The 25623-nt window shown below is 49.4% G+C and overlaps 5 protein-coding genes across 7 annotated transcripts in view; 2 read left to right on the top strand and 3 right to left on the bottom strand.

Moving 5' to 3' along the window:
• The first annotated feature begins 261 nt into the window (after nt 1–261).
• On the top strand, nt 262–3711 carry DCXR (dicarbonyl and L-xylulose reductase). The gene is made up of 8 exons (XM_054644829.2): nt 262–404; nt 524–621; nt 709–863; nt 2088–2130; nt 2444–2543; nt 2697–2761; nt 2850–2967; nt 3427–3711. Exons 1-8 carry the CDS (start codon nt 347–349, stop codon nt 3528–3530), a joined length of 741 nt encoding a protein of 246 aa, XP_054500804.1. The 5' UTR covers nt 262–346; the 3' UTR covers nt 3531–3711.
• On the bottom strand, nt 1097–9013 carry RAC3 (Rac family small GTPase 3). 2 transcript variants are annotated; one of them, XM_054644827.2, is made up of 6 exons: nt 8709–9013; nt 6627–6698; nt 6239–6356; nt 5540–5602; nt 4897–5056; nt 1097–2371 (listed from the first exon to the last, which is right to left on the bottom strand). In XM_054644827.2, the coding sequence occupies exons 1-6, from the start codon at nt 8741–8743 to the stop codon at nt 2253–2255; spliced, it is 567 nt and encodes a 188-aa protein (XP_054500802.1). In that variant the 5' UTR covers nt 8744–9013; the 3' UTR covers nt 1097–2252. The 2 variants fall into 2 exon arrangements, with proteins under 2 accessions (XP_054500802.1, XP_054500801.1); XM_054644826.2 differs by lacking the exon at nt 1097–2371 and adding an exon at nt 3704–4808 and having other exon boundaries at nt 8709–8972.
• A 454-nt stretch (nt 9014–9467) lies between these two features.
• On the bottom strand, nt 9468–20536 carry LRRC45 (leucine rich repeat containing 45). 2 transcript variants are annotated; one of them, XM_054644824.2, is made up of 17 exons: nt 20317–20536; nt 19749–19810; nt 18848–18918; nt 18357–18535; nt 17598–17726; nt 16885–16997; nt 16310–16368; nt 16129–16206; nt 15068–15203; nt 14719–14796; nt 14430–14541; nt 14199–14269; nt 13231–13323; nt 12539–12631; nt 11457–11630; nt 11217–11364; nt 9468–10830 (listed from the first exon to the last, which is right to left on the bottom strand). In XM_054644824.2, exons 1-17 carry the CDS (start codon nt 20534–20536, stop codon nt 10634–10636), a joined length of 2013 nt encoding a protein of 670 aa, XP_054500799.2. In that variant the 3' UTR covers nt 9468–10633. The 2 variants fall into 2 exon arrangements, with proteins under 2 accessions (XP_054500799.2, XP_077044433.1); XM_077188318.1 differs by having other exon boundaries at nt 11457–11627.
• Nucleotides 20537–20540: 4 nt separating this feature from the next.
• CENPX (centromere protein X) lies at nt 20541–21915 on the top strand. The gene is made up of 5 exons (XM_054644828.2): nt 20541–20679; nt 20754–20805; nt 20888–20941; nt 21143–21231; nt 21366–21915. The coding sequence occupies exons 1-5, from the start codon at nt 20641–20643 to the stop codon at nt 21378–21380; spliced, it is 249 nt and encodes an 82-aa protein (XP_054500803.1). The 5' UTR covers nt 20541–20640; the 3' UTR covers nt 21381–21915.
• Nucleotides 21916–24200: 2285 nt separating this feature from the next.
• The window catches only part of ASPSCR1 (ASPSCR1 tether for SLC2A4, UBX domain containing), a 32929-nt gene continuing 31506 nt past the window's right edge, over nt 24201–25623 (bottom strand). The window contains exon 17 of the mRNA XM_077188319.1: nt 24201–25351. Coding sequence (XP_077044434.1) covers nt 25338–25351 — 14 coding nt within the window. The 3' untranslated portion in view covers nt 24201–25337. The remainder of the gene's footprint in view (nt 25352–25623) is intronic.

Below are 25623 nucleotides of genomic sequence, written 5' to 3'. Positions count from 1 at the left end.
AGGTGGATGAGAAGAATCCTTGCAGCTGCTTCTTAACAGTACGATCAAAGAATTGAGATAATAAGGATTTTGTCATCTTCAGCAGCAACTTCGAGGGGGTAGAGCTGCAGGATTTTTTCATCAGACTCTAAAAAGCCTGGTTTTCTGTGGTCGCTAAAATGATACTTCAATCACGAGTAAGAGCCACGAACCTTCACTTCTGCCGGTCTCGTTGGATGAGCCCGGAGCCAGCTTCGTGCTGCGCTCCCTCGGCGGAGGCGGGGAAAGACGGCCCGGGCGGCTGGGCCCGCCCCGCTCCCGGCCCGCCCCGGCCCCGGGCCCGCCCCGGCCACAGTCCGGCCGAGACATGGAGCAGCAGCTCAGCTTCCGCGGCCGCCGGGCCTTGGTGACCGGGGCCGGCAAAGGTGCCCGCGGGCGGAGGGCTGGGGCGGGGGTCGGGCCGGGCCGGTCTGACACCGTGTCCCCGCAGGGATCGGCCGCGCCGTGGCCGTGGCCGGGCCGGTCTGACACCGTGTCCCCGCAGGGATCGGCCGCGCCGTGGCCGTGGCTCTGGGCAGGGCCGGGGCCCGCGTGACCGCGCTGAGCCGAACGGCGGCGGACCTGGAGAGCCTGGCGCGGGAGGTACCGGTACCGGCCCCCTCCTCCTGCCCCCTCCCGCCCCCGTAACCCCGCACCGACCCCCGCCCACCGCGGCCGCCCTCGCCGCAGTGCCCGGGCATCGAGACCCTGTGCGTGGACCTGGCGGACTGGGAGGCTGTGGAGGCGGCGCTGGGCGCGGCGGGGCCGTTCGAGCTGCTGGTGAACAACGCGGCCGTGGCGGAGCTGCAGCCGTTCCTGCAGGTGACGCGCTCGGCCCTGCAGCGGTGAGTTCCCGGGCCCGGCCCGCACGGCACCGCAGCTCCACGGGGAGCTCTGGGGCCGATGCCCGCCGAGGTCTCACCAAGCTCTGAACGTCAAAAACGGCGGCAGAGCTTTCCAGAAAAGGGTGGCACTAGAGGGGAAGCAGCTGGAAAGAACAAAGTCAGCAGCTGGTGTATAGACACACTGGACAGGCTGACATACACACTTTTAGCAATGCCCAGTGGTGGACTGTTACTGCGTATGTTCTTTTTCTTTACTGTCTTTTCATTCTTTACATCATCACCTTTCACCCCTTAAACAGCAAAAGGAAACAAAGCACTGGCTCTTACATCCATTTCTAAGTAGCCAGAACCTGCAGTGTCACCTCCAGAACGGTGGGTGCACCTGCCATCCCGCTGGCATGGCAGGAGAGTGCCTTTCTGCTCATCAGGCTCAGAGCTTCCAGTCTAGTTCCAGCTTGGTTAAATTGAAAGGCAGTTGTTGCTAAGACAATTCAGAAATAGAGACAACAAAGCCAGGTAAGGAAGCAAAAAATGGTCAGGGTGGGAAATTAAATTTGTTAACTACAATAACACGACTTCTTTATTCTCTGAAAAGGTCCATAGTTTTGTTGTGAGTACACTTTAGGATACAGGCTATCTTGACCACATCCTTCTGAGAAAATGAGTCATGCTGTGTCCCTGTGTTAAAAATGGTTGTTGAGAATCTACAATATAGATTTGTGACTAGAACGTCAAATGTATGGATTCTACTAAGATCATTTTGCAGAACTGGCAGGTGGAAGCCTAAGGAATCTTCTGATGTGGCAAACAGAAGAAATGCTGCCTCTACCCACCTTCCAGCAAGTTTTGCTTTGTAAATCTGTGTGAAGGGTTTGCTTGACCTAAGAGTCATCTGCCCTGGCTGAAGCCCAGGGCTCTGTTTAAACTTTGACAGAGGAATTCCATTACACTGCAGAAGAGCAGAGTCCTGTACAAAATGCACCTGATGCATGCATGCACCTCCTCACACACTGACAGGCTTGCAGCCAATGGATAGTTCTGGTTCATTGCTGAGATCCCACCTGACCATTCTGGCTCTCCTGACAACTTGGCATCTCTGTCCATGTCCTGGAGTATCACCAGTGTTTCCAACAGAGCAGCAGCACTTGTCCTCTGCTGCCTCCCAAAACAGCTCCCTGGGCTGGGCTACAACCACTTGGTAACTTAAATTTGATTTATTTGTAGGTCTCTTGATGTGAATTTTGGGGCTGTGCTTCATGTTTCCCAGGTGAGGAAGAACTGTCACTGCAGCTGCCTCCATGAATAGCAGTGATTAAACTGTTGTACATAGAGGGGTATGTGTCCACTGTGGGGCCTGAAAGGACTGCAGTCCAAAGTCAATCCAAGAAACTACATGTACAGTCCCTTCACACTCTTGCTTTGACTCTCTTGTAAGCAGGAGGCAGTGAGGGCTTGGTTCCTCCAGATGTTTTTGTTCTTTGGTCTACCATAATAGCCCAGCAAGATTCCTATGGAGTGAAATAATGATTTCTCTTGTTAGGATTCTGGCATTATTTTATTTTTTCTCCTTTCCCTCCCAGATAGTTGCTCGGCAGATGATTGCACAAGGCGTGCCAGGGGCCATTGTGAATGTCTCCAGCCAGGCATCGAAGCGTGCACTGAGGGATCATGCTGTTTACTGTAAGCGTGTGCAGCTTTAGCAGTGCCCCTCTCAGCTTTGACCAGCTGGACACCCACAGTCAGCAAGCTGCCAGTTCTGGGCAGCAGTTCCATAGCACCTCCAGACCAGGTGCTGTGCAGTTAAACATCTCCTCTTCTTCCCTTCTCGTAAAGGTTCCACAAAAAGTGCTCTGGATATGCTGAGCAAAGTAATGGCAATGGAACTGGGACCCCACAAGGTAGGAGTCTGTGAGAGAAAAGTGTGAAAGCTGAACCTGAGTACAAGCACAGCAGCTGGCTGAGATTGTTTGTTGTTCCTGCTCCCAGATTAGGGTGAACACTGTGAACCCCACCGTGGTTATGACTGACATGGGGAGAATTAACTGGAGTGACCCTCAGAAATCTGCTGCCATGATTAATCGGATTCCCCTGGGAAAGTTTGCAGGTCAGTGATGTATGTTTGTCCCCAGGCAATGGTCTCCCAGCCTGCCTTCTCACTGACACCACAGCCAGAAGTTGCTGATTTTTGGGCAAAGTGACAGCTCTGCTGAATGTCTTTTGGCTGAATTCCTGCAGTATTTGATCAGGACAGGGTGAGAATCAACCCTCCTCTCGCTTTTTCGACAGCCTCCTCATCCTGGGACAAGTGAAATGAACTTGCTCTATTGTTCATAAACCTGACAGGGTGTTTGCTGTCACCTAAGCACCATTTGATCACAAGGACACTTTGATGTCCAGCTCTCAGCCACACTGTCCCAGACACTTAACCAAGCACAGTTTGGCAGAAGGCAGAAACATTTTCCAGCTCTAATTACCTGTAGATGTCAAAGGCAGACCTTTTTAAGTGCTTCTTTTTCTGATACACTTTAGGTGGGCATCAAATGTTCTCTGTGTTTGATTGCAGAGGTGGATGATGTGGTGAACAGCATTCTCTTCCTGCTGAGTGACAAGAGTGCTATGACAACTGGCAGCTCACTGATGATTGATGGGGGCTTTCTTGTCTCCTAAGATGACACCTGCATTTCACACCTGGCCTCAATTTTCATAGGAATACTGCCTAGATGTAAACTGGATAGGAAACAATGACTCACTTCTTGCTGAAGGGGCAGCAGGGCTGAAGACTATTAGAAGTGAGGCAGAAAATCAGCTTTGCAAGGCTGCTATATAATAAAGCTCACATACACCTTCATGGAGAATGTTTATTGCACCAAATAAGGTTTTATCTTGTCACTCTACATGATGATTAGAAATTGGACCTCTCTTCCAACCCTGTTCCCCTCCCCCACAACCCTTCAGAAGCTCTCCCTGTTCCATCCAAATCCAGAGTCTGTCTGCATTTTCAGTGGGAAGGGAAAGAAGTTAGCAGACTCCTCACTGCTTCCTTTGTTGTCTTTAGTAGAAAAAAAAACAAAATAGAGGCAACAACCCCAGCCCTGCTCTGCAGAGACTGGATTTTGGGGGGAGGCCCTGCTAAAGACTAATGGGGGGGAGCAGCACCATGCTGTCCTAGGGTGTGCACACACAAAAAGGCAAATGCATTGATTGCACAGAGCTGTTTCACTCACAGAGTTTGGCTAGTACCCAATAAAGCACCTAATGATTCATTTTTCAGCTTCTCATTTACTTTGACCCCTTCCAGGGCTGGTTATGATTTCTTTAACAGTCTTAGAAACATTCTGCTAGAGCACCAGTTTGTTAACTGTTAGCCACAGCAGGCTGGGCAAGGAGACCCTGCCATCCTCCCAGCCACTCCTGTCTTTCAGCACCATTGAAATCAGCTCCCTCCCCACTCCCACCAGGATGTTCACCACCTGTTTCACCTGCAGGTTGAAAACAGGTGTTTCCAGAACAGGATGGATGTCTCAGCCCTTTCCACTTGGAGTTCAGGAGAGCCAAAACAGCTTGTTGCCTGAAGGAGCTACCTTGCCTTCCCCGCTGTACCTCCCCTGGGGGCTGTATAGTCCCCAGCTGGTCTCCTGTCCCCACTGCCCCTTCACATCAACACTGACGTTAAATCAAAGAGACATTTAAAAAACACTGACTTCGTACATGATGAAGGGCCCTACACATCCCAGCCCCCTTCAGAAACACCCAGCTTAATATGCAATCTGTCAGAGGATGACAGCATGCTGAGCCAAGACCAAGGCCACAGCCCTCAAAACATGGTACACTTTTTGCCAGGCTTCTTCACGGGCGGTGGGCAGAGCACAGCCCGGATGGCTTCATCAAACACCGTCTTCAAGCCCCGCTGCGTCAGGGCAGAGCATTCGAGGTACTTTACTGACCCTGGGGAAAGAGAGCTGCAGCTCAACCACTCCAGTTCCACCACCACGCACTGTTGCTCACCCACTCACTGCCTGCTCACGAGACTCACCGATCTCCCGAGCCATGGCCAAGCCTTGGGGATAGGTGATGGGGGCCAGTTTCTTATCACGTAACCTTTCAATGGTGTCCTTATCATCCCTCAAGTCCAGCTTGGTGCCCACCAGGATAATAGGCGTATTTGGGCAATGGTGTCGGACCTCGGGGTACCACTGAAACAGAGAGGTATGATGAGAAAAGTAGTTCTATGAGTGGCCATAACCACAAGGATGCATTTCTACTATTGGGAATGAAGAGGTTCACTACTGACATGGTGGCAACACCTGAACAGGAACTGCTCCTACAGTTCTGATCTGCTCTGCAAAAAGAGACTGGTGCAGATGTAATAATGAAGGCACCAAGACACAGAATCCTGACAGACACTGCCAGCCAACACTGTGCACAGTGCTTTCCTTAACTGCATGTTAGCTTCTAAGACATCCCTTATCTTAAAACACAGATTCAGAAAGGTAATAACTTAGCCAAAGAAATCATTAATAAAAAGCAGGCTCCACTTAAAACCTGCAGACTATGATTTTCCCTCACCAAAACATTACTGCTTGAAGTTTTGGGCTTGTAGGTGTGGTGCTGGGTAGGGCAGGGAATGTCACTGCTTCTTCCCTTCTACTGTTTTACCCAGGAGGAGAATACTTTACCTTAGCTCGGACATTCTCAAAGGAGGCTGGACTCACAAGGGAGAAGCAGATCAAGAAAACATCCTGTGCAGAAAGAAGAGGGTCAGCTGTGCAGACAGAAGCAGCTAGAGTGAAGGGAGGCTGCAGAGGGAGCCTGACAAAGGACAACCTCAACCCACAAGCAAGGGCTGCTGTGGCCTTAAGAAATTCTTCCCCATTAAGGGTGTTAAACTAATTCAGAGAGGGAAGAAATGGACCATGAGTGTGTATGATTACATCTTCTTTCACAGCGCTGGGCTCTGCATGTTAAGAGCCTGAGGCCTCAAACATCTTAACAGCACTAAGGGCTTCACCAGCAGCACAGCTGCTTAGGAACTGCTACACCCAGAAACACTCCTAGGGCAGCCCAACGGGGATCTGCCCTGCTGAGAGAGAACAGGAATATGGAACTGGCTAGGCTGCACAGCAGCCTTACAGCATTCCTTCTACTTGAGCCTCCCTGGGGTACCCGTAACTCTTCAAAGGTCATTACAAAGAAGAGACTAGAACAGGACAATGTCTTAGGAGAAAATCAGCTGTGATGCTTCTTAAACAACCAGAATTATGGGTGTAGCTGCAGGAACTCAGACCTTCCTCCAGGGAAAGAAGCATGCCTGTCCTTGGGAGCCTCCCTGTCCCTGAGAGGGAGCAGTCCCAAGGCAGTCCAAGCTCAGCACTCACCGTCTGTGGATAGGAAAGCGGCCGCAGTCGGTCATAGTCTTCTTGCCCTGCTGTGTCCCAGAGGCCCAGGTTCACTGGCTTTCCATCTACCATCACATTGGCAGAATAATTATCAAACCTGCCAATGAGGAGTCCCCATCAGTGACAATTTTGTGGTGACCTTCACATCTTTATACAGAATTCAAAGGGGCAGTGAATCAGGAAAGGATACTGCAGCACAGTTCCAGTGGGGACAATCTGCCTTCCTCACACACACAGCCACAGCATCATCCTTACCTGTCAAGTTCACAGTCTGATTTGCAACAGCCACCTCCTCACACACAAACCAAACTTCTACACACACAAGCATAGAGATCAAAAAGCAACTGAAGCCCAAGGCGTTACTTACACGGTGGGAATGTATTCTCCAGGAAAGGCATTTGTGGTGTAACTGATCAGCAAGCAGGTCTTCCCTACAGCTCTGCAGAGGGTAAGAGTGACAAGCATAAAGAAGGGTACAACATGGAGCACTAAGGCAGTAAAACTCACCCTTCCCACACTGAAAACACATAGTAGGTAAAAAGCTACCATATGAGGAAAACAAACCTGTTGCAGGCTGGAATCCCCCAGTTGTCACAGACATGGCCTGAACTCAAAAGGTGCACCTTGCCTGATTGCTTCCTAACCCTGCTCTCTACCACTCCTTTTCCCTACCCATTCAACAAAACATCAGTCAAAATAATACTGGTTTCATGAACCAAGAGGGCTCAACAGATACACAGTAATTCAGCAAAATGGATAAACAGTGAGGTTAAAAACATGCAACAATGCAGATCTGCAAGCTCCTCAGATACAGGAATAAATAAATACAAAGGAGAAAAAGTAAGTATCCATAAACAAAAATGGACTTTAAAATTGACTGCAGGCAGTTTGGAAAAGATTAGTGAAAAAGGATAAAAATACCAGCTCAGGACTTTGCTTGGTTGAAGGTTGGTGAGATTGGTCAGCCCAGCAGTGGCAGCTGGCAAGGGCCAGGCCAGCAAAAGAGTGAGCACACAGCCTTTAACCAGCTCTGCAGATTTCCTAAGTTTCACTGTAGGAACAGAGGAGAACCAGCAGTGTGAGCTACCTTTGTATCATGGAGAAAGCTGTGAACTGCAGACAACCTTCCAGAAAAAGACTGTGAGTGCCAGTGCCAGGGAAAGCTGGCTTTGAGGTGCCTGGGTGAAGCTGAATAGCTAGCAGAAATGGGTATCCCCTACCCAATTCTGCAGCCAGACTGATGTAAGAGAGGGTGTCAGAAGAGAGGAAGAGAGTTGACAGTCCCCTGCACACACCAGCATGACAGAAAGCACAGGGAGAACAAACCACTATTATAACTTTTCCTTTGGATTAGGTCCCCTCGGTCTGAGAAGAAAGAAGTTTTGTCATGAACCACTAGGCTGACTGGTCCAACTTTCCTCCTGAAGTGTGACTTCAGTTTCCCACCAAACAGGGACACTTGTAATTCACAAAAACCTGTGTATCTATGTGTTTCTTTCAGTCTGCACTACTGATTTACTTTTAAGGCAAAACACAGGACAGCAAACCTTCAGTTGAACTCCATTTGCAACATCCTGAGCTCCCAGTCACTCTCCCCTCTGCAATAAGGCTGTACTTTCTCCTACTCCCTTTTAGCCCTCACAGGCTGGAACCTGGAAGGCCTCACCACAAATGTGTATTTGAGGGGATGGCATGCACGAGAAAGGGTAAGTCTAGTCCCTGCCTAAGACCAGTTCACAGTTAGGTCTGAGTACCTCAGCTCTGTTCTTGCTGAGGTGATCAGAAAAGTAAACTGGAATTGTGAGGAAAAATATGCAGGACGAACTAGGAAAGTTACAAAGCAGTATAAATCTAGTGCATGCCTGCATCTTCCAGGCAGATGTGTTCCCAAAAAAGAAGGCATTTAGGAAGAGCCTTAACAAAAAAAGCAAAAAGGGTGACAAGGAGCACATGGTGAAACTAGAAAGAGTAATGCATTTCACCTCGGAACAATCAACAATAGGACATACGAGACCTGCGAGCATCAAGATTTTCGGAGGACTCTGTCAGGAATCAAGCAGGTACAATGAAAAATAGCAAAATACCGGCACCCAAAACGCCGAAACAAGGAGACAAACGTAAAACCCAGGAGGAACCTGTGTTTGCTACCCAGGCAGCCCCCAAGTTCACGAACTACGACAGGAGCAGGGCAGGGTTGCGGGGCCGCCGCAAGGCCCCCCGCTCCCGCCGGGACTCGCCGGCAGCCCCTCTCCCGCCGGCCCCACCCGAGCCAGGCCCCGGCGGAGCCAGGCCGGAGCGAGCCTCGCCGCCCGGCGCGGGGCCTCCCGCCGGCGGAGCGGCTCTGCCGGGCGCTGCCCCGGGCCAGCCCTCCCTCCCTCGTCCCCTCGGCGCCGCCGGGCCCGCCCGGTGCGGAGCTGCGGGGCCGGGGCGCGGCCCCTCCCGCACTCACCCGTCGCCCACCACCACACACTTGATCGCCTGCATCTGCCCGCGATGGCGGCGCCGCGACTGCGCCGCAGTGACCGCCCGCGGGGTGGGGCGGCCCGAGCCGAGCCGAGCCGAGCCGAGCCGAGTCAAGCACCGAGCCGAGCACCGGGCAGGGCCGAGCCGAGTCGAGCACCGGGCAGGTCCCGCCGGCTCCGCCCCCGCCGCTCGCCCGGGGCCGGCTCGGCTCCGCCGCGGGCGCGGAGAAGCGGCGGCCCCGCCCCGCCAGCAGCGGCGGGCGCTGCTCGGGCCCGGTCACCGCACCGGGGCCCGCCGGCTCAGGGACAAAGCTTTAAACCTGGTTACGTTGTAGCTGCGTAGCTCAGCGCCATCGGCCCAGAGCTGCCGCGGAACAAAGACGGAGCAGGGAAAACCCTGCAGGAAGATGGCTTTTGGCTTCCCCCACCTCCCCTGCCAGCAAAAGAGATGCCCACAGCAGCGGCCCTGTCTGCAAACAACAGCCTTTGCTCTTCCCTTACCTGTGGCTCTGCCCACCAGCCACAAACTAAGTGGCTATTGCCACAGGTTTCTTGGTCATGACTAGGGAACAGCTTTCCAGCTTCTTTGCTTTTATCTTAGTCCTGAACCACAACTATCCCCATCTCATCCACCTGTAACAGCCCTTTAGCTGCAGGACAGGCTGACAGGGTCCTCAGGGCAGTAACACAGCAGAAAGCCCCACCCTCCACATCAGCCAAACATCCAGCGTGCCACTGTCCAGTGCTAATGGCAAAATGCAAAAGTTCTTTATTAAGCAGAGCAAAACCCAGTATAAAAAATGAAAACACAAAGCAACCAGTCCACACAGAAACTTTTGTTTTCCAGGTGTCTCTTAAAAATATTTACTCTAAGGTATGTTCCCACCCCAAACTCACAGGAAGGACTCCCTCAAGGCTCAATACTGCTGGCCTGACAACAGCTCCTGCTTTCTCCAGTTCAGGCTCTAGCAACCCTTCCCTTTCTCCAGGTCATGCAAGGACTTGCACTGTCAGGAGAGGAACCACCTTCTTCCCTTATGCTCTGAGAAGCAACTCCCCAGTGTGACACAAGAAGCATTGCTCCTCTCCAGGTTAAGGCCACAGCACTCAGTTCTAGGAGCCTGAGAAGCCAGGAGAACAGTTCTGCCATTTGCCATAGCGCAATACTGGCCACAACATCTTCAGCTAAGGGCTGCAGCTCACAGTGAAGAAGCACAATCAACCGCTCACCTTTCCCTGCCACTCACTGTTGCAGAAGTAGAACCACTGCCAAAGCCCAGCTGTCCCACAGGGACATGGACAGCACTGCACCCAAGCCCCTTGGTGCACCTGCTTCTGTCTATGCCAAATGTGTTTCTACAGCCCACCAATATGGCCAGAGCCAGAGAGGGTAAACAAGCAGAGAGGGCCCCATCAGACTCTGCTTCTGTCTGTAAACACTGGGTGAAAAAGCACAAGTGGGTAATATCTGGTGTTTCCAGCAGTTTCAGGATCCCATTAGCAAGGCAAATTGCTCCAGCCCACAGGCAACTGTGAAGACTCCTGTAAACATTCCTGTCGCTTTTTCTCACGTTTCTCTGTGAACAGCCCTGGCATCCAAACAAATGCTGCAGCAGGACCTTGCCAGGGAACACAGAAACCTCCCAGTAACCTCCTGCACCAATAGGCTGTGGCAGTGCAGGGGAGGGGGCTCAACATCATGGACTCAGAGCTACAGGCCTGGACAGTTGTTTCTTCCTCTCCTTCACGCTGTCAGGAGGAAGATTTCTGAACAGCAAGAGCATTTGACTATTTGCAAGCCTTTGTGTCACCCCACTCTGAAGAACTGTCCATTTAGGAAGAAGGAGTTGTACCTGAATTCTCACCCTTTCCCTGACTGCAAGCAGATATTTGGATCCTCTAAGCCACAGTCTCACTTCCTAGAACTGTGGGTACCCAAGGAAGATCCCTGCACATATGCCATGATGGCATTCTGCAAGAAACTTGCTCGCTGGGCCTCCTCTTCCCTCATCCTGGAGATCTCAGCCTCCTTCATTCTCAGCTTCTCCAGCAGCAAAGAGATCTCACCCTCCTTGTCCAGCAGTGCTTCACGGTGATTACTGGATAGGGCTGTGAAAAAGCAGCATTAGTAAAGAAAATCAAGGTATCCCTGGAAAAAACAGGAGCAGGCCAAAGGCAATGGAAGTGCTACAACCAGCAAGCACACAAGAGGAGCTGCATGAGACAACATGAGAGGTTTTGCACAGGTAGCAGGCACAATTCACTGCGCAGGAAATCCAGATTTTGCCTGCTATGCAGCTTTGGGTGGTCATCTGAGTCTTGGTCTCTACAAAATGAGGAATCCCTGTAAATACACATGGCTGGAGAGTACAACTCACAGGTGTACTCACAGGCAGGAAGCACTTGCTGTCACTACCTGTGAGCACAGCTGAGTTCCAGGCCCAATGCAGGGTAACTCGGAGTTACCATTTGAGAAGCAGGAAAGGACCCATTACCTTTCAGCTGTCTTTCCAGAGCTGCAATCTTCTCTCTCAGCCCATCCTGGGCTGTGCGTTCAGCCTCCAGGTGCCCAATCTGTTCTTGTAATTCCACTTTCACCTTATTTAGCTCTGTCACCTTCTCCTCTTCCTTCCTGTCCACGTACTGACACACAAAGACAAATCCATGAACAACCAAACAACTTCAGCAACTTGTTCTGGCCCTGTGGTGACTATCTCTACTCCAGTCCAAACTACCTGCTGAAGTTCCTCCAGCCTCCTCTTGAGTCCATCGGCATACAGGCTCAACTGTTTGGCTTTAGCTTGGGCCTCAGCAACCATCTCCTTTTGCTTAAGGCAGCAGTTCTGAGCTTCATCCCTTGACTCAGTCATCAGCCGCAGCTTCTCTTCTAGGTGTTCTAGGCGTTGCTGCTGTAAGACACAAAGGAAAATGAAAATTAAACAGTCCCACTTCATTCCTGTGAAGAGATTCTCCCCTCTCTGTTCCTAATACAGTGAACCCTTTATTGAGTCAACTGGCACTGACAAGCAGAGGACACAGTCCTGCTCCTTGCACTCGGAAGTGACTCCAAGCTGCTTCCTCTTGCCAGGGAGGCTGGCAGAGGACAAAACACTCAGCTCAGAAACAGAGACAGGTCCCTGGCAGATGCACTGATGTCACAGCCAGTGTTTACAGCCAATGCTCCACCTTCACTTCCTCCATCCCTCAAATGGCTCTGCAGCGCCACTGCATGCAACCCAGCAACTGCTGGATCCCATATGTCAGATTTCTATGTCTGTAATTCAATGAAGCATTTTCTTTTGTGATGCTACAAATAAGTAAATATTCTAATAGCTTTTGTGTATTTTCCTCATCCCTCGTTCTATTTCACTATTAATATAGTGAATAATAATAGTTAATATAGTGAATATTCATTAATATTAATATCCTATAATGTAGGATATTAACTTAATTGACATTTTCAGAGTTTAATACAACAGTGACTTTATTTACCTAGCAACAGTAGCCACCTGAAGAAATTTCTCAGTGTTAGAGGAACAGGAGCACCCCATTAAAGTTGTCATTAAAAAGAAAGATCAACATCTGGCTGTTGGCTTCAGATGTTGGCAACTTAAACTAAATTGCCATGACAATATTGACATCAGTTCTGTTAGTACTGAAGACAGCTCAAATTAGACTTTTCAGGGCTCCCTCCTCAGCAATCACACCATTTGTGGGTCAGTAAAACCCGGAGAGGAGTGAGTTAGCAGCTCCCCAGGACTAAGACATAGCCTGGGTAGCCAAACCACTTCATTCCCACAGGCAGGTCTGTCCTTACCTCCTCCAGGCGCGCCTGACTCCGCACTTTTATCAACTCCTCCTCTGCCCGTCCTCGCTCAGCTAGTGCAGCTGCTTTGACTTGGCTCAGCTCCTGCCACAGGAACATTGAAAATCATTCCAGACAGAGAAGCTGCATTGCTGCCACACTGACCAGGAAACACGAGCAGCTTCCAGTCGCAGGCTATAAAATGACACAGCTCTCCTCACTCAGGGGCAGCAAAAGCATACAAAGATACAAACCCTTCCTCAGTTCAAGACTGCTATCTAAGTTCAATGTGAATTTCAGTTATATGAGGGCACGTATTGGTTAAACCTTTCCAAAAAAGGGAATAGGGAAGAGCACTGCTGGATGTAGCTGGGGAAATAGATATGGATGAACATGCTACACTACTTGTGACAACATAGTCACAAGAATCCTGTAAAGTCAAATCTTAGTAAGACTCTAACCATGTTCAATGGAATCCTCATTTTTGTCCAATCTGAATTTACAAGTTTCTCCTTGGAACCTTCTTTCTTAGTCCAAAGCGGTAAAAATAATTTTAGCTGGTATACTGCTGTTTTCTGTTCCCCCTTACAGCACATGACAATCTTTACAGAGGTCTGCAGTCAGACTCCACAAATCTTTCCTGGCAGCCTTCTCTGTGCACTGCTATATGAGCGTTCAAATGTGCCCAGAGCACTTTTTTTCACCTCGTCCAGAGATATCCTGATGGCCTCCAGCCTCTGGATCCTGTCGTGCATGGAACGTTCACTGGCCTCCATCTGCTGTGCCACACGATCCACCTGCAAAGCAGCAGAAACCAGCAAGTGACAGAAAACCATCCCACCTCCAGGCAAAGCAAGCAGCAAGACTACTCATCATGATAGTGAAGCATCCTCTCACTGACCCACCTACCAGCAAAGCAAAATTCTTACCTCCCCCAGAACTCCACTAGGAAACAGTAGTACAGATGGAATCTTCCCTCTAGAAACTAGGAGTTTTTAGACAGAGATCCCTCCCAGGCCACAAGGAGGGAATCCAAGCTCTCATTGCCAAGTTATATAAAACACGACAGATTTATTTTTTAACTGTAATGTTGGTAAAATCTTCCTGGCCTGTGACTTTTCTTAAAAGATTTCAATATCTTCAGAGAAATCTATTAGTATAATTTTATTTTGGAGAGATTTCAAACGTCAGTAACACTGCAAAGATAATTGGTGGCAGTCTGTTGGCCTGTCCACACTCAGACACAACCCCCTTTGAAACACAACAGAGAAGGAACTAGCATGCTGAGCCCTGTTAAAGGACTGCTTGTGTATAAGCAATTAAAACATTCAAACGTATTTATTTCAGAAGCTGGGAAAAATTCCTCATTTGTAATTACCTCTGTGCACAGACCAACACAAAGGCCAGCCTCCCAGCCTCTCTTGTAGCTTCACATACCACTCTGGCCCATATTCTTGAAAGCTTGAAAATCTTACTAGCTGGTAGAAAGTTTTGTGATCTCTTCAGTCAGGCTTTGCTTGAAGAAATGACCCATTATTTCCACAAAAAATCTGAGCTCACTAACTTCTAAACTTTTTTAAGAGCACATTACAGCAAACAACGATCTCCACTGGTGATGTATGTCAGGAGCAAAGAAAGACTAACCAGGATGCTGCAGAAACCTCACCCTTACCTCTTTTACCCGAAGGGATTCCATGTCTTCAAGGCTTTGTTTAAATCTTCTTTTCTCCATTTCCAGACGTTCTACAGATTAAAAGCAGGCATATCACAACTCTGGCATGCCTGCCACACAGCTGTATTCATACTTTTTCACACTCTGTCAACCCTTTCTCCTCAGCTGCCGGTGCAGGAACAATGATCCCAACCACAGGTGTCCCCAAGCTGTCTCTACTCCCCCACTCACCTTCAGCCTCCACAGCCCGCAGCTTCAGCTCTGCTGTTGTGTTGGTCAAGTCTTGTTTCACCTGGAACAGCTGATCCTGCTGAACTTTGCACTTCCTCTCCAATTCATCCACCTACATAAGGAAATTACCACCACAAAGGTTTTTCTTTTCCTATTAGCACAAAAAGTTGGCTGTACAGGACAATGAAGTGACACCCAACCAAGAATCAAAGTAGAGACCATAACATCTATGGAGCAGATGTTATACACGTTCAAGAGCCACTTCTCAGACTTGGACTTGGTTTCCTACCTGATTTCTCAGCAACAGGTTTTTCTCACTGGCAGCAGACAAGTCATGCAAAAGCTTGCTTTCCCGATCAGCACCTTCCTGCAAACAGAACCAAAATTAAAAACCTGTACTCCCCCTAGTTCTTGCACTACCAACCTGTGCCAACCAACACCATCAATAACAGGGCTCCTCATCACACCTGGCAACTATCTATCTAATTTACACAAGAATTTTTGTCATGGTGGCTTTAGCTAAGCAGTAACAGTAAAAATCATGCTTGCCTATTGCATCCAGCATCCCCCAAATCCACACAAACCAGTTATGACCTATAGCCCTGCTCCCAAACATAACTAGGACTTATCCAGCTCACCTGCTTTTGTTGCTGGAGCTCCCTGAAGTGGGACTCAGCCACACAGTTTTGTTCCTGTTTCATGGCGCTCAGCAGCTCTCCCAGCGTGTGCACCTTCTGCTCAGACAGAGCCAGGGCAGCTTCAGTCATCTGCAGCCTATAAAGAAAATCACTTTATGGAGCCTTTTCCAAGGCAGACATTGCAGCAAGCTCTCTATGCCACCTGGTACAAGGTGCTAATGTCCATCTTGCAGTAGGTGAAATCAGGCTACCTAAATGAGGCATTTTTGCTTCTGGGAAAAGGACACCACTGACCTCTGTACACAGCAGCACTGCAGTGACCTGGGACTTCTCAGGGCCCAGAGTGCTAGTGCCCACTGCATTTGCCCTGCACTGTCTTCCATGAGCCAATTTCCCTGCCCAGACCCCTCCAGGATTTGCCTGCTCCCACAGAACAAAGCTGGCTACTTTGTATCACTGCAAAGTTGTTTACAATTAGAGACAGGATTTTAAATGGGAGTAGCAGAAGCAATTTACTTGTTCTGTCCAAGAGGGACACGTCCACATCACTGCATGGCATGAAACGCTGCCTTTACCTGGCAGAATTCAACTAGGCAGGGTTTGAAGTCAAACCATGGCCATGTGCATATGGCTCTGCATAATCTCACACTTCTTCTGAGCACCTCTTCCTCATTGTTCCCAAGCCAGGCTCCTCCATACCTGCAGTGCTTCCCAGAGAACACTGTCAGCTGCCAGGGGAAACAGGCAGAGATTCCTGCCAGGCTGTAAACCATGCAAGGAACATGTCCCCATCCCATCTGCACAATCCTTTTTCTTTCTTCCCACCTTCTGTAATTCACTCGCTCTTACACCAATGTAGTCATTTTACTTAAAAGCAAGCTAAGTATCTAGTGTGGCAAACTCAAAGGCTTGATCTGACTGTAATTTCTGGATATTACTGCAGAACTAACCAAAATAGTAATCCAGCTACCCTACAAGATTATCCCCTTTCTTAGAAGCACTGCTTGGCACTGCTTATACAGCACAAACAGTGGGAAGACAAAGGTTTTCCTGCTCCATACTTGGTTTTCAGTGAATTCATAATGGAGTACTGCTCATCCAATGCTTCCTGCAGCTGGCTGACTCGTGCTGCAGACATTCTGCATTTGGGAGGAAAAAAAAGGAAAAAAAAAAAGTGGGTAATTTCTGCCAGGAAATGGAGAGTGCCATCAAAGAGCAGGAAACATTTCGAATCTAACTCACTTCTCACTCCTGGCTCTTTCTTCTTTCTGCTTGTCTACAGTATCCACAAAATCCATTAACTGTGAGCAAGGCAAAATTCAGTGAGAAAATTAACTGCATCAGCTACAAACCTTTACATTTCTCATCTTTCTCTTCCCAGCAATAGCTGAAGACATGTCAAGCCACTCTACCAGAAGCAAACTGGAAGTCTGATTAGTTTATTAGCACATCTGAATAAGGTCATCAGCTACAGGGACTCTGCATCCCAAGGTGTCAAATGGAAAAACAGATCTCTAGGTTTACACCACTTGGAAAATATCAAATTGCAAAAGAAGAAACGAAAGCACAAATAACCAAAACTCCTCCAGAACCCAGAGTAAATATGTTCAGCAGGGATGTCCATACTCACACTATCCCTCAAATAACCCATCTCAGAGGACTGAGCCTCAATGTACTAAATCATGCTGTGTGCCTGCCCATAAAAATGCACGTGCAATTTCAGGTGCACAATAATACTGCCACTGAGTGTTCTGGGGGACCTCAAGGGAAAGCAAAGGATTCCAGGTACCCCATTTGAACTGCCAACATCTGCTGACCTGCTTGTTCTTCTCATCCTTCAGACTCAAAACCTCCTTGCTGAGGATGTTCACTTGGTTCTGGGCCTCGCTCAGGATAGCCTCACGGTCTTGGTTGTGATCCAAGGCTTGTTCTGATGCAGAGAGAGCAGGAGAACATGCACAAGCTTCTAAAGCAACAGAATAGCAAGCACTGCTGGAAGAGACAGCACTCAGGATGACCACTGGATATCAGAAGCACCAGGACAGTTGCCCTTCTCAGACTGGCCCATGGAGATAGTCCCACCTTACATCACAAGGTGGGATGGGATCAAAGAGAGCAGTGTGTGTGGGGTAATCAACACCTCAGCCTCAGGAAAGCTGTTAACTCTGCTGTGGGCAGGACAACGACAAAGGATGTGCTGCATAAGCCACATCAAAACTTGGCTCATCAGAGGCAAACTACGAGCAAGTCTCAAAGTCTCAGGTTCATTCACATGGCACATCAATCTCTAATAACTCAATCCAAACTTTTTTTTTTTTTTTTGCTTTTGCCAGTCAAAGTGACACTTCCAACTTGATTAGCCCTCACTAAAGGACAAGAGAAGGCGACATAGGGCACTGTGGAAATGCTATTGAGAAAGGGAGGGAAAGAGGGTTAGCTCTCTTCTGGAGCAGCAAGTGCCCTATATCCCCCAAGTGCTGGACTGGGAAAGCAGTTAAGTGATTCATTACTGTACACACATCACACTTACCCACAGCTTTCAGGATGTCACCAGGAACATTGTTCCCTGCCAGCTCCAGCCTCTTCAGGGTTTTGTTGCTATGCAAGCAGTTCAGCAACGCTCGGCCACCCAGAAGCCCAATGTTATTCCATCGCAAATCTACACAGAAAGCAAACTTTCACCATGGCAGTCACATCTGCTGAGATCCCAGATGATCCTAGCACAAACACAGGTGAATACTGTGGCCCCTTTCAAGATGAATGAGAAGGAGAGAAAGTGACAAAGCAGGAAAGGCAAGGATAAATCTTTAGTAAACTGCAGGAAGCCATGACAGTTACAAGTCTGTGTCTCACATTTGGCTCTCACGAGCCTTCCTTCCACAGACAGAATCTGTGGATGAGAAAGAATCAGCAACAAAAGACACATTCTCCTGAAATTCCAGCAAAATTCCATATAAGGACAAAGTGAATGTGAATTAAGGATCAAGAGTCTGTCATGAGGCGCGCCACAAATAGGAATGAAAACACTTCTTCCTCCACTAAAGACTGTTCTGCCCCAAGTACACAGTTTTTCATCTGTAGGTTTGGTTCCAGAGATTCCAATTTCAGTTCCCACTCTCCAAAGGCCATGGGGCTGAGACCATTCCCTGCACAAAGCCATCAAAGCACTTCAGACTGACAGGAATTGGGAATGACACCAATCAGTTGGAAGAAATTGAGGCAAGAAACCTAAAGGCACATGTGTGTCTGCATGCATGTATGCATGCATACATGGGCAAAGAACTCTTACCCAGCTCCTGAAGGCTGGTATTCTGTGTCAGTGCCATGGCCAGTTCTCCAGCCCCTTGATGGTTAATCTGGTTATTGCGCAGATCCAGACGTTGAAGAAAGTTGTTTGCCCTCAATCCTTGGCAGAAAAAGGAGAAGCCCTCCTCCCACATGCCGAGACTGTTCCATTCTAAGGTCAGGCTAGGGAAATCAGGCAGGATTGGTGTTTGTGGAGTCATTGGTCAGCTGTGTGAACGACACATGGATCACGGCACACCCAGTCACACACCCAGCTCTGGGAGCAGACTCAGCTTCAGAGAGCAGCATGCTGCCAGGGCCCAGCATCCTCCAAAAGAGCACCTCCAGTTCTTGTGCCTTTGCCCGTCCCACCCCTCACAAGAAATTGCACCACTTGGCATTCCTCCCACCCCAATAAAAAACACCCTCAATCCTTTTCAAATGCTGGGCTCCATCTGGCAGGAATAGCACAAAGAGAGGTAGATATATTTTTACCTCCTGATGGATTTGTTCTGCCTAAGAAGTTTTCCCAAAGCCTCAGCTCCCATGGTTCGCAGGTTATTTCCCTGAAACAGAAGCCCCAGGTGATCAGCTAAGCTTCTCCCAGTCCACCTAGACCACGAACACCACCAGACACATCCCAGCTATAACACAAATTTCAGCTGGGCAAAAATGGTCCAATCAACATTTGTTTCACGTGTCAATCAGGCTTCCACAAAATGAAAAACCCTGGAGGAACAGTGGATCCATACACACCACTGGTCTTATAAGGGCACCATGACTGAGAGCTTGCAAAAATCACAGAATAGCACAGGATCAGCATGGACCACAACGGGGCAGAAAACAGCAATTCCAGAGAAACATAACTATTTTAACACACTTCATTAAGAAGGACTCTGTTAATACTAGCACAAATGAGTAAGAAAGTTATGATGCAGTTTGTGACTGTGGAAATGCCAAAGGAATACAGACAGAAAGTCACTCTCAGCAGAGAGACAATCGCATCTGAAGGCAGATGCTTAGTTCAAAGCACACGCTAGTCAAAAGAAACACAAGTAGGACAGCTTGTAACTCACTGATGAATACAGAAATCCCAAAAAAGCCTACATATGCCTCATCTGCCCAAGCAGCAACTGACAAAAGGTACATAGCAATAGCTTCCTATAAAAACAGAGTAACTGAATAAAAGTGGATAAAGATGACTGGCAAAGTAACTTCGGATAATTGTGACGTGGTGTTAACGAGTCAAGGAATGAGTCACTTGAAAACAAAAAACTTACAGAAGTATGCATCTTGTTGAACAATCCTGCACCAGGACTGTCCAGTTCTCTTTCTCATTAAGCCTGTGCTTTTTCCTTCTCCACCATAGAACACTGTTAATTCTTTTCAGACTCACCTTCAGATCCAAAGATTTGACTGTGGTGTTGGTGCAAAGACCATTCAACAAAAGCCTTACACCTGAGCAGAAAAAAAAAAAAAAAGTTGTTTATTTCATCTGTGAAACTCTCTGCCTAAACCAGCTATCATCCCAGTGTATCACTGTTAAACAGCCAGCTCAGGAGACGTGGCTGCGATAAACAAATTATTTGAAAAACTGCAACTGCTGCTGGAAAGCTTGAGCCTGAGCTTTCAGGGCAGGAGACTGTTTATATATTCTCAAAAAGGTGCCGGGGCAGAGAACTACCTGTCAGCTTATACATCTACCCGACTCAGCCCTGAAAGATCCCCAGAGAGGCTCTGCGGGCTCGGACGGGCTGCCCACGGAGCCCCCTCACTGCGGGCCACTTTAACCGGCCGGACCGTCCCGTCCGTCCGCGGCCAACAGAGGCACAGCTGCCCTCGCCGCCGGAGGGAGAACCGAGGGTGCGTGCCCGCCGCACGGCCACGGGCCGGGCGCCTCGGCCGGCCTCCCGCCCCGCGGCCGCGGCCCGCCCGGCGCCACAGGGAGAGCGGCCCCGCCGCACCTTCCTCGCTCAGGCCGCAGTCACCGAGCGCCAGCGCGGCCAAGGGCGCAGCCCCGGGCAGCAGCCGGCCCAGCGCGCTGCACGTGGGCAGCGAGAGGCTCTGCGCCGCCAGGTCCAGGCGGCCCCCACCGGGCCCCCGCAGCCGCCGCAGTACGGCCTCCTGCGGGGTCGCGCCCGCCGCCGCGCACAGCCGCGCGTACTCGCGCCCAAGCTGCTCCATGGCCGCGCGCGCTCCCCCGGAACCGCTCCCCCGGAACCGCTCCCCGCCCGCGCGCGCTCCCGCCCGGCGCGCCCCCGGGAGGCGGGCCCGGCCGCGCGCGGGCCATGGAGGAGCGGGGCGGTCGCGCCGGCGGCTTCAGGAAGGTGCGGCGGCCCCGGGCGCGGCCCCGAGCGGTGGGCGCAGCCCCGGCCCCGCTCACCCGTTCCTCTCTCCGCAGGACACCGTGGATCGGCTTCTCCGCCTCCATTTCCGGGACGGGAGGACCCGAGGTACCGGGGCGGCGGCGGCGGCGGCGGCGGGCGGGTCGGGCGGGCCGCGCCCCCTCCTCCCGTAACCGCCTTGTCCTTGCAGTTAACGCGGACGCGCAGCTGCTGATGGCCGAGCTGCTGAAGGTCTTCGTCCGAGGTGAGCGCGCAGGGTCGCCCCAGCCCCGGAGGGCTCCCGGCTCCTCCCGGCCGCCCTGCGGCTGCTCCCGTCCAGCCCTGACCCGGCGTGCGGAGCCTTCCGGGGCCCCGGGCCGCCTCCCTCCTCCCAGCACAGCAGCCCCAGGTGTGACAGCTCCCGGACCCCTCTCACTGCCCTTCCCTTTCTTTCATTGCGCTGCAGAAGCAGCGGCACGGGCAGCTCGGCAGGCCCAGGCCGAGGACCTGAACAAGGTGGATATTGAACAGCTGGAGAAAGTATTGCCACAGCTGGTATGTAACTGTGGGCCTGAACTGCATGGGAGCAGAACGAGGATACGGGCTGAACAGCCTAATCCTCGTCCTTTTGGGAGTTGTTTTGAGAACCCAGCCTCTGTCCTGACTCGCTTGCTGCTCTTTCATTGCAGCTTCTGGATTTCTAGAGGCCTCCTGAAGCACATGTCGCCTGTCAGCAGACAGTCCTGGCCTGACACGTGTCTCAGCCTCAGAGACACTCTGGGACAGTCTCAGCTTTTTCTTCCTCTGCCATTTTGCTTGTTTCCTCTCTCCCTTACCAAGCACAACACAGCCCAAAGCAACGATGCTGTCAGATACCATTTTTGAGAAGAGGGTGCCACAGGCTTAATTTGTTCAGCTGAGTACATAACTGGTTTCCATCTTGCTGCCCTACTCCTGTAACAGAGGCCAGTATTTCACAACATGGTAAGAAGCTGTTGCTTTCTCAGCTAATGTGAGAAAGAGGTGCTGCTTCACAGAGATGCATGGAAAGACTTAATGGCTGGGAATACTGTCCAGCCTTCAGGCTCTCATTGCCTCAAGCAGGCAGCTGTAACAGCAACTCCAGGTGCAGCTCCAAGCCTTCCAATGAATAGGTCATTAACAGGAGCTTAGTCACAGGCTCTTGCCAAAAGCAGGTAACTGATCTTTATTTTATAAATAAACAGTGTCTGTCCCTCACTACCTTCCAGTATTTCTCAGGCTGTGACATCAAAGAATGCTTGAAACCTTTTAACCATTCAATATTCTCCTCAGAGGCTGCTCCCCCTCTGCTATAAATTTGTTCTCACAAAGAAACATCAGTAAGTTAAAAACAAGTCTCCCTTCCTTGTGTAGGCTCTTTGCTGCAATTCATCATCAAAAGTCAAGTTGCTTCAAAGACTTGCTGAGCTTCCCCCTCACCCACCCTCTTCCCTAAATCTTTGTAGGACGAAAGGAAAAAAGGACAAAATAACAAACAGCATGTGTGAGAATCCCACATCACGGGACAGCCTGGCCCCTCTGGCGGGGGGGGCACTGTGAAATAAGAAACCTTACACATGTGGGCAGGAGCCAGGGCCCGAGTGGCTTTGCTGGAAGTGCGGGGCTGGCTGCACGGAGGGCAGCAGCAGCCGGAGCAGCAGTCCTTGGCTCGGGAGCAGCTGTGACAGGCTCAGTGGGTCACTGTGCACTGTCCACTATCAGGGTCATCCCTCAGGACAACCACCATGAAGCCTCACCAAAACTGCCGTTCCATACGCGTTCCGTGACAGTACCAGCCTAAGCAGTGCCCAGCCCTCAGCACTGCAGCTTCTCAGCCAAAACAACTGTTCAGCTGTACAACACATGCAATGAAGGAACTGACCTAGTTCAGTCCTCAGCCCCACAACCATTGGTAAAAAAAAAGCCAATCCCAAAAAAAAAAAAAAAAAAAAAAAGCAAGTGATACTACCTTTGAATGCCCTAAAACCACAGGGATGAGTTTGAGTTCAGCTACTATAGCGAAGTGATACTGAAACAAAACCAGTTCATCAGGTATCTGCAGGTACTGCTCTTCAGCAGGGCAGGAATCGTTGTAGCAATCCCTCCTTTAGTGAAGGGCCCACCATTTTAAATGTGGGGGTGTCCTGTCCCCCTTAAAGAATTCACTCCTACTTCCTTGCCTTTTCCAGATTTCAGGTCCCTGTCTCTGCCTCCACCCTGACACCTACTGAAACAGCAGTCCCAAAGATGCTGCCCTAAAAAGGCTCAAGATCCTTTTCCTGACACACAGAGAACTGCTGATGTGGACATCCACAGTAAAGCAGCAATTGAACAGCAGCAGCAGCTAAAAGTAACTCTTTGTATAGGGAAGGGGAATAAGACCTCTTGTCTAGCTATTGAAGGTAGCATTTTTTCATTCTTGTGGTTAAACTGGGTTTGATGACAGCTGAGTTAAAAAAGGACAAGCATGGGCAGAACTGCCTGAGGGAACACAGTCAGTGATGCAAAGCCCTTACACTTAACCCATGAAACTGCCCCAGGAATACTGATATTGCTGCTTGTGTACCTAAACTTGTTTTTCCATGTCAGGTACTTGCAGGGGATAGTTATGGACCTAACCCTTTACAAAACTTGACATAATTAGAGCAGCTAAGAAAATCAGTTAAGCAGATCATATTATTTGATGTCACCTGTGCTCTTCAAAAAATAAGGACTAGCACATCTGAAGGCACACTGCAACTTCCTCCCAACCACACTGCTTCTGCATATTCCAGTCCTGGAAACCAAAAACACCAGCACAAGTATTTCACCACCTATCATTATCAACAGCTCCTGGTTTCCTCACAGGATATCCTGTACAAATTCAGCAAGGCAGCTCTACTTCTGATTTGTGTGACATGAGTAAGCCTGACACAGCACCTGAACCAAGATACCGACAGTCCTATGCAGCGTGGGCTCAGCCCACACTTAATCCACTACAGAGTAATAAACTTTAAACATTATTTGACTGGCTTTTTTTTGTTTGCTGTGGTATGTCTTTTATAGCCTATCAAGTGGCAGAAGGGCTTGCTTTCCACAGGGAGGGTTGAGTGCAGGAGCTGTACACAGTGCTCTCACATTCCCTGTTCACGTCTGGGTGTCAAATAAGAAATCAATCAATTTTTTTGCTAAAGCATTCTGCACTCCTTCTGCTTTGAGTCTCCTTCCTCTTCCACCTTTCTTTCATGCCTCCCCCTCCCTCCAAGTTTCTTCAAAGCATCTGTGAGCATTTGGAAGTAATTAGACCTGAAGGGAAATGTTGGCCAGGCAGGGAGACAATGACAAGTGCCAGGAACCCAGGGTGCCCTTTCTAGCCACTTTGAAGTTCATTCAGATGATACAAAGCTCCGTTTTGCTTTGTTGAAAAAAAATGGGAGGAAGGGAACGAGGCATGACAGGCCAGTTGAAAGGAGAGCAGGTTCCTGTGAACTGACAGACACACCAAGTGCCAGGGCAAGAAGATATTAAAGGCACTGACCAAAAGGGCCCCTGTGGCCACTCTGCTTTATTACACCTACAAATTGTGCAGATGCACACGTAGTGCAGGGAGGAAACAAGGAAAATGGAAAACATGGTATTACTGTACCATGGAACCCCAGCTCTCCACAGATCAGTGATCCATGGAGAAGACTTCAATAAAACCCAGCACCATGACTGCCATGGCACAACAGAGTTCATCTCCAGTGTAAGGACAATTCTAACCAACATTCGTCCTCCCACGTCTGCAGGAGACAAAGATCTGGACTGGGCCTTTTCCCTGTACACCAGCTGCAGTGCAGAGCACAGCTACCCTGCTCTGGGAATACTCAGGCCACCAATCAACTGTCATTTGAAGAGACCCTTCAACTGGATGCTTTTTCCCTGGCTGTAACTAATTACAGATGGTAATTGTACACAGTGAAAATAAAACTAGAGCTTAGGGCAGAAACAAGCTCAACAGGCATTCCATGAACAGACACCTGTGTTCCTTGTTAACAAGATTCTGGCAACTGCACACAAAACGAGTGCAGCAGCTCGGGTGCTTCACAGGAAAGTTCACTGATCTGAACTGGTTTAAGTAACTTAAGTGCTTCCTCTTCATTCATTTTCCAGCCATCTATGTCCAGAATTATCAGCAGCACTAACCCTAATCACTAAGAAGCAGGGAGAAGTCTTGTTCTAGGCACCACTAAACAATTATAGGTAAAGCTGAACCAGATTTTATCTTGCCACTAGAATACAGGCTAGACTCAAGTGATCTCTGAAGGTGGAACTGAGAGGATTTGAATTTAAAAGTATGGATAGAAACAAAGTCCTTTGCAGAAAGTATATAGGAATCGTGTCCCCCTTAATTCTCTATTCTTATTATTTGCATGCAAGAAACCTTAAATTTAACCTCTAACCTTGCTTCTGTAGTCACAAAGACCACAAGCAGGCCCTCCACTCCTCCACCAGCTGCAACTGGTATCTGAAATAGCCATTCTCTTTTTATAACTAATGTTCATACAGATTAGATCTCTCCAGGGCCACCAACACCTTTTACACATTCTTAGTAAGTTCTTCTTAGTAAGTGGAGAAGAGGGCACAGCTGACAACACAGTGATCCAGCAGCCCAGGATGCTTCATCTCTTCCCACCTACAAAATAAACACAGCACCATTAAAACACTCAACATGTAATTATCACTTACTCATTTCTTAATAAAACAAGAAAAAAATGATAATGGACACTTGGTTGCAATCTTAATTATGGAAAACCCCTACTGGTTTGCAGTGAAGATTAAAAAGAAGACCAACTAAAAATTTTAAGAGAAGTAAAAGTACTAAGACTACAGCAGCAAAAGGAAAGTTATGCCAGAGATTTAATAGATTACAAGGACCCTTGGTATGTAGAATACCCTGCCTATTAG

Source organism: Agelaius phoeniceus, chromosome 19 (genome assembly GCF_051311805.1).
Source record: "Agelaius phoeniceus isolate bAgePho1 chromosome 19, bAgePho1.hap1, whole genome shotgun sequence".
Classification (NCBI taxonomy): Eukaryota; Metazoa; Chordata; class Aves; order Passeriformes; family Icteridae; genus Agelaius; species Agelaius phoeniceus.
This window is presented reverse-complemented; position numbering and strand designations above follow the sequence as displayed.